Source organism: Tupaia chinensis, unplaced genomic scaffold, assembly GCF_000334495.1.
Source record: "Tupaia chinensis unplaced genomic scaffold, TupChi_1.0 Scaffold140176_1, whole genome shotgun sequence".
NCBI lineage: Eukaryota > Metazoa > Chordata > Mammalia > Scandentia > Tupaiidae > Tupaia > Tupaia belangeri.
The window spans coordinates 206,429-212,872 of record NW_006200055.1 but is presented as its reverse complement, the minus strand read 5'-3'; the positions used below and the strand labels follow the sequence as shown (position 1 = coordinate 212,872).

Genomic DNA, 6,444 nt, shown 5'->3' with positions numbered 1-6,444 from the left:
TAAATGATGAGAAATGATATGTAAAAATGTAAGTATAGATCAAGATATGCCTGAGAATACAAATAGCTGTCTTGTGTTTGTGAGATTACATGCCTTGGGTTTGTGTGTCTATCTAAATAAAATAAGTGGGTTCACACAGAAACAATCTTTTTGGACAGAAAAATTGACTTACAATGTTACAACATCCAACCTATTATGATATTACACATTTTTACAGTATAAACAGTGTTGAGAAACTGTCTTCTGGAGGCAAAAGACCCTTGAGAACCAATTAGAGGATGCCTTATTATTATTTTTTTTAATGCTTGAGGGTGGTGCATGTGTATATCAGAGAAAAAGTGCACCTCACTTCCACCATGGGTACTGGTCACATCATGACCTCCTTTACTCCATTTTTTCTCCCTGTCAGGATCTTGGGCATGTGCTCAAACATACCTGATGTATTTCTTCTACCAGGGCCAGGACTGAGCTGGAGTCAGCCATATGGGACCTAGCTATCTCTAAATATTGCTTAACCACTGCTCTCTGGGGGCATTCCACAAGGGATCTTTTAAATTCAAGTTTATATTTCACATATATTATCCAACATAGTGTTATAACTCAGCCAGTGTTTGTTGAACTGAATGAGATTTTCAAATGGCACTAAAGGGCTGTTAACCTCACAAATCTAAGAGCTGCAGTCATTGGCCTAGAATTTTAGGGCAGAGATCAACTTTCTGGAATGGCAGTGAAATAAGATCTTAACCAATAATGTCCATAAAGTCATGTAAGTTAGAACTCACAAGTGCACTGAAAAGATTACCCTCCAACTTGCTAATTCGTATTGGAAAACAATGTTTAATGAAAAGAGTAGCTAGTCTAGAAGGCTTCCTGGAGAGATTGTGTTAATTAGTGGAGGTTGGCAGAAGAAGAAAGAGGTTCTCTTTAGGAGTATTAATGGTATATCTTAATGTGTCTGGGACAATTCTGGTTTATGGATATTGCTGCCATTGCTATTAATCTTAACCTTTCTTCACTTCAGAGGGAACACACTTTGGATGGTAAATTATATGGTCACCCATTTTTTTAAAAGTGATGATTTATTGAAATTACAGTGACTCGAGTGAATCTAACTATCCTTTATCACTCTCTGTCTTCAGGGCCTGGGACTTGATCTTGGTCTGACATGATCATTTCCAACATAAGCAGTTATAGCACAGGACCATTCATCCTAGTAGGAATCCCAGGCCTAGAGCAATTCCATGTATGGATTGGGATTCCCTTCAGTGTTATCTACGTTGTAGCTGTTATGGGAAACTGCATCCTTCTCTACCTGATCACGACGGAACGTAGCCTTCATGAACCCATGTTCTTCTTTCTCTCCATGTTGGCCCTGACTGACCTCATCTTGTCCACAGATGGTGTCCCTAAAACACTGAGCATCTTTTGGCTGGGAGCTCGAGAAATCACTTTCCCTGGGTGCCTTACGCAAATGTTTTTCCTCCACTATAGCTTTGTGCTGGATTCAGCCATTCTCATGGCCATGGCCTTTGATCGCTATGTGGCCATCTGTTCTCCCTTGAGATATAACACCATCTTGACTCCCAAGACCATCCTCAAGATTGCTGTGGGCATTTCCTTCCGAAGCTTCTGTATCATCCTGCCAGATGTATTCTTGCTGACACGCCTGCCTTTTTGTAGGAACCGCATCATTCCCCACACGTACTGTGAGCACATAGGTGTTGCCCGGCTTGCCTGTGCAGATATCTCCATCAACATCTGGTATGGCTTTTGTGTTCCCATCATGACGGTTATCTCAGATGTGATTCTCATTGCCGTTTCTTACACCCTCATCCTCTGCACTGTTTTTCGCCTCCCCTCCCGTGATGCTCGCCAGAAGGCCCTTGGCACCTGTGGTTCCCATGTCTGTGTCATCCTCATGTTTTACACTCCTGCCTTTTTCTCTATTCTTGCCCATCGCTTTGGGCACAATGTCTCTCGCACATTCCACATCATGTTTGCCAACCTGTACATTGTTATTCCACCTGCACTAAACCCCATTGTCTACGGAGTGAAGACCAAGCAGATCAGAGATAAGGTTATAATTTTGTTTGGTAAGAAGAGTACAGAATAAAGTTCCACCAGGCGGTGAGAAAACCAGGATCAATTTATAGTGAATATAAATAGAGCAAGAAGGAAAGAGGAAAGGCCACTGAAAGCAAGAACTTCCCGCATGTTGTCTTATATACTAAAAAAGATGCATGATCTGTATGAAAAAGTTGGTCCTAGGTTTTAAAAAGGTTCTAATGGCTTTTTTCCTTGTGGGATATGGGCTTCTAGAGGATAGAGAAGAAAGAGAAAAAAATAGAAAGTGGAGTACTCTAAATGAAAAAAAAAGCAATGAAAATTTGAACATTGAAATTTGCAGGTTTGCTCAGTGAGAGATATGGTAAGAGACATGTGTAAAAGTAAAAAAATATATCAGTGAGAAACTTCTCATTTAGGGGATTAGCTGATAGATATTGGAAACATTTATGCTAATACTTGATTCTATTATGTTATCAGAAATGGCATGAGGTGTCTTTTATGCAAAACTGTGTCATGACTTTTTCAGCAACCCCATAATTACTGTCCATTTTATGCTTCATTGTAATTCTTCCTAAATGTCTCACCCACAAAAAAAGTAAAATAAAATTAAAAAACAGGTCTGCAGCACAAGTCTGATACAAACAAGTTCTATCAGCAGAATCAAAAAAGGGAAAAAGGGAATTAGCATATCGATTGATGCCAGGGTTGCAGGCTTTCATGCTGGGAGAAGACAGTAGCCTTTTTGTAGGAACCGCATCATTCCCCACACGTACTGTGAGCACATAGGTGTTGCCCGGCTTGCCTGTGCAGATATCTCCATCAACATCTGGTATGGCTTTTGTGTTCCCATCATGACGGTTATCTCAGATGTGATTCTCATTGCCGTTTCTTACACCCTCATCCTCTGCACTGTTTTTCGCCTCCCCTCCCGTGATGCTCGCCAGAAGGCCCTTGGCACCTGTGGTTCCCATGTCTGTGTCATCCTCATGTTTTACACTCCTGCCTTTTTCTCTATTCTTGCCCATCGCTTTGGGCACAATGTCTCTCGCACATTCCACATCATGTTTGCCAACCTGTACATTGTTATTCCACCTGCACTAAACCCCATTGTCTACGGAGTGAAGACCAAGCAGATCAGAGATAAGGTTATAATTTTGTTTGGTAAGAAGAGTACAGAATAAAGTTCCACCAGGCGGTGAGAAAACCAGGATCAATTTATAGTGAATATAAATAGAGCAAGAAGGAAAGAGGAAAGGCCACTGAAAGCAAGAACTTCCCGCATGTTGTCTTATATACTAAAAAAGATGCATGATCTGTATGAAAAAGTTGGTCCTAGGTTTTAAAAAGGTTCTAATGGCTTTTTTCCTTGTGGGATATGGGCTTCTAGAGGATAGAGAAGAAAGAGAAAAAAATAGAAAGTGGAGTACTCTAAATGAAAAAAAAAGCAATGAAAATTTGAACATTGAAATTTGCAGGTTTGCTCAGTGAGAGATATGGTAAGAGACATGTGTAAAAGTAAAAAAATATATCAGTGAGAAACTTCTCATTTAGGGGATTAGCTGATAGATATTGGAAACATTTATGCTAATACTTGATTCTATTATGTTATCAGAAATGGCATGAGGTGTCTTTTATGCAAAACTGTGTCATGACTTTTTCAGCAACCCCATAATTACTGTCCATTTTATGCTTCATTGTAATTCTTCCTAAATGTCTCACCCACAAAAAAAGTAAAATAAAATTAAAAAACAGGTCTGCAGCACAAGTCTGATACAAACAAGTTCTATCAGCAGAATCAAAAAAGGGAAAAAGGGAATTAGCATATCGATTGATGCCAGGGTTGCAGGCTTTCATGCTGGGAGAAGACAGTAGCTTCTAGGCTCCAAGACACCTTGAGAAAGTGAGATGCAGAAGCAGTGCTGGAAGAATACAATTCTTGAAATTGAAGATCTGAGGAAAGGGTTGGATTCCTAGGGTACACAGACCACAAGCCAGTCCACGTAGACATTAAAGTAAATATTTAAGCCCTGATGGTTGGAAGGCTTGCAGAACTCTACTCTTTAGATTGTAATTTCTTGACTACAAGAGAAAATAAATTATAGACACATTTTGGCAGTGGAGAGGGGGAATGAGGAAAGGAACATTATAAAACAGTAACACATTCATAGTGAGATGTAGTCAAATTATGTAAGAATTAAAACTGAAAACAAACTATATCTTGTGATGAAAGAAGGTTCGAAGAAGCATAATCATAGAATATAGTGAAATGCAGAGCTGGTCTATCTCAGGAGTGTTCATCTGCATTTTAAGAATCTGGGTTCTGAGAAGTGGGCTTACGGTGAATGTCAAGGCATGCATGAAGAAAATTTCCTGTGCTCTTTTTGTACGCCATCACCGATCTGCCTTTATTTAGTTTGTGTATCAAGGGCTTAGGAAAGATTTCATTTGAAAACTAGAATTTTTCCAATAAACCTTGTGCTACAAATAATTCATTCATTGGAAAAATGAAAATCTATTGAGTACCAGATATTGTGCTAAGCCTTTAGGATCATGAAGGTTCACTATACAGAGGAGGCTCTGCCTTGCTTCCATGAAAATTGTATTCTCGGAAGAGTAGCAGATAAGCAAGAAAAATATAGATCACTTTTAAATAGTAATGAAACAAATAAAAAATAGAACTGAATAAAGTGGTAGACTAAATCCAGCCCTGGAAGGCAATGGCAGTGGACAACAAACGCAAATGCTCTATAGTTAGAAATAGCTTTACCTTTATTGAGAAGTCAAACACAGTTGTACCTATAGTTAAGTGAGGCAGGGCAGTGTAAGGGTGGGGAGACTGGGGGCAGGAAGAACATGGTCAGAGCCTTGGAAAGAATTATCCAATCCTCACTCTCAGAAGAGAAAACTGGGGAACCAGCAGTTAGCGTAATGGCTATGTCGCTGGACTCCCACGTAGTCCACCCCGGTTCGTGTCCTGGACCCGGTGGCTTAAAACTCACGCCGGGCGCGTGTGCGTGCATGCCCAAGATCCCGAGAGGAGAATGGAGGAGAAGGGATTGCGGCGTGACCATCCCCCCTGGGGGGTGATTTCTCGCTTTCTGTCTCTATGTCTCTCTCTGTCTGTCTGGCGAGCGCACGCGCCCTATAGCGAAAACCTCTCCAAAAAAAAAAAAAAATTGTATTCTCGGAAGAGTAGCAGATAAGCAAGAAAAATATAGATCACTTTTAAATAGTAATGAAACAAATAAAAAATAGAACTGAATAAAGTGGTAGACTAAATCCAGCCCTGGAAGGCAATGGCAGTGGACAACAAACGCAAATGCTCTATAGTTAGAAATAGCTTTACCTTTATTGAGAAGTCAAACACAGTTGTACCTATAGTTAAGTGAGGCAGGGCAGTGTAAGGGTGGGGAGACTGGGGGCAGGAAGAACATGGTCAGAGCCTTGGAAAGAATTATCCAATCCTCACTCTCAGAAGAGAAAACTGGGGAACCAGCAGTTAGCGTAATGGCTATGTCGCTGGACTCCCACGTAGTCGACCACGGTTCGTGTCCTGGACCCGGTGGCTTAAAACTCAAGCCGGGCGCGTGTGCGTGCGTGCCCAAGATCCCGAGAGGAGAATGGAGGAGAAGGGATTGCGGCGTGACCATCCCCCCTGGGGGGTGATTTCTCGCTTTCTGTCTCTATGTCTCTCTCTGTCTGTCTGGCGAGTGCACGTGCCCTACAGTGAAAATCTCTCCAAAAAAAAAAAAGAGGAGAAGAGAAAACTGAAACTCACAGGGTGAAAATGACTTCCAAAGTGAATAGGACTTATAATGTGGGGCTAGAATAAAATCTGTTCTCAGTTCAGTGATGTTCCTATTGAACACAAACTCTTGTATATAAAAATAGACTCCAAAGGAAAGAATAAAATGATCAAGGACTATTAGAGCTTGTTGTTACTTGTGGTTGTGAACTGTAGATATCTTTGCTTAAATTTAATGCATTTTGCACCAGCAGATGGGGTGGTGGTTAAGGCACTGGATTTCTACATGGTTGACCACAGTTTGAGTCCTAGACCTGGTGACATGAGAAATACATTGGATGATTGTGCACATGTGCGCAAAATCCTGAGACGAAAATGGAGGAGAAAGGGTTGTGCTGTGGGCATCCCCCCTAGGGGTGATTTCTCACTTTCCCTTCCTCAATCTCTCTCTCCCTGATGAGTGCGCATGTCCTATGGCAAAATCTTTCAAAAAAGAAAGGAGAGCCAGTAGATAGTATGATGGTTCAGATGCAAGACTTCCACATCACTGACCACAGTTAGAATCCCAGACCTGGCAGCTTGATTTGTCATAACCACAGTTAGAATCCCAGACCTGGTAGCTTGATTTGTCA

The 6,444-nt window shown here is 41.1% G+C and overlaps 2 protein-coding genes across 2 annotated transcripts; both read left to right on the top strand.

Annotated features, from left to right (window-relative positions):
* Positions 1–1,165: 1,165 nt before the first annotated feature.
* On the top strand, positions 1,166–2,113 carry LOC102476703 (olfactory receptor 52H1-like). The gene has a single exon (XM_006162539.1). It carries the CDS (start codon positions 1,166–1,168, stop codon positions 2,111–2,113), a length of 948 nt encoding a protein of 315 aa, XP_006162601.1.
* Positions 2,114–2,236: 123 nt separating this feature from the next.
* LOC114004775 (olfactory receptor 52H1-like) lies at positions 2,237–3,248 on the top strand. Its single transcript, XM_027765993.1, has 2 exons — positions 2,237–2,247; positions 2,816–3,248. The coding sequence occupies exons 1-2, from the start codon at positions 2,237–2,239 to the stop codon at positions 3,246–3,248; spliced, it is 444 nt and encodes a 147-aa protein (XP_027621794.1).
* Positions 3,249–6,444: the final 3,196 nt, after the last annotated feature.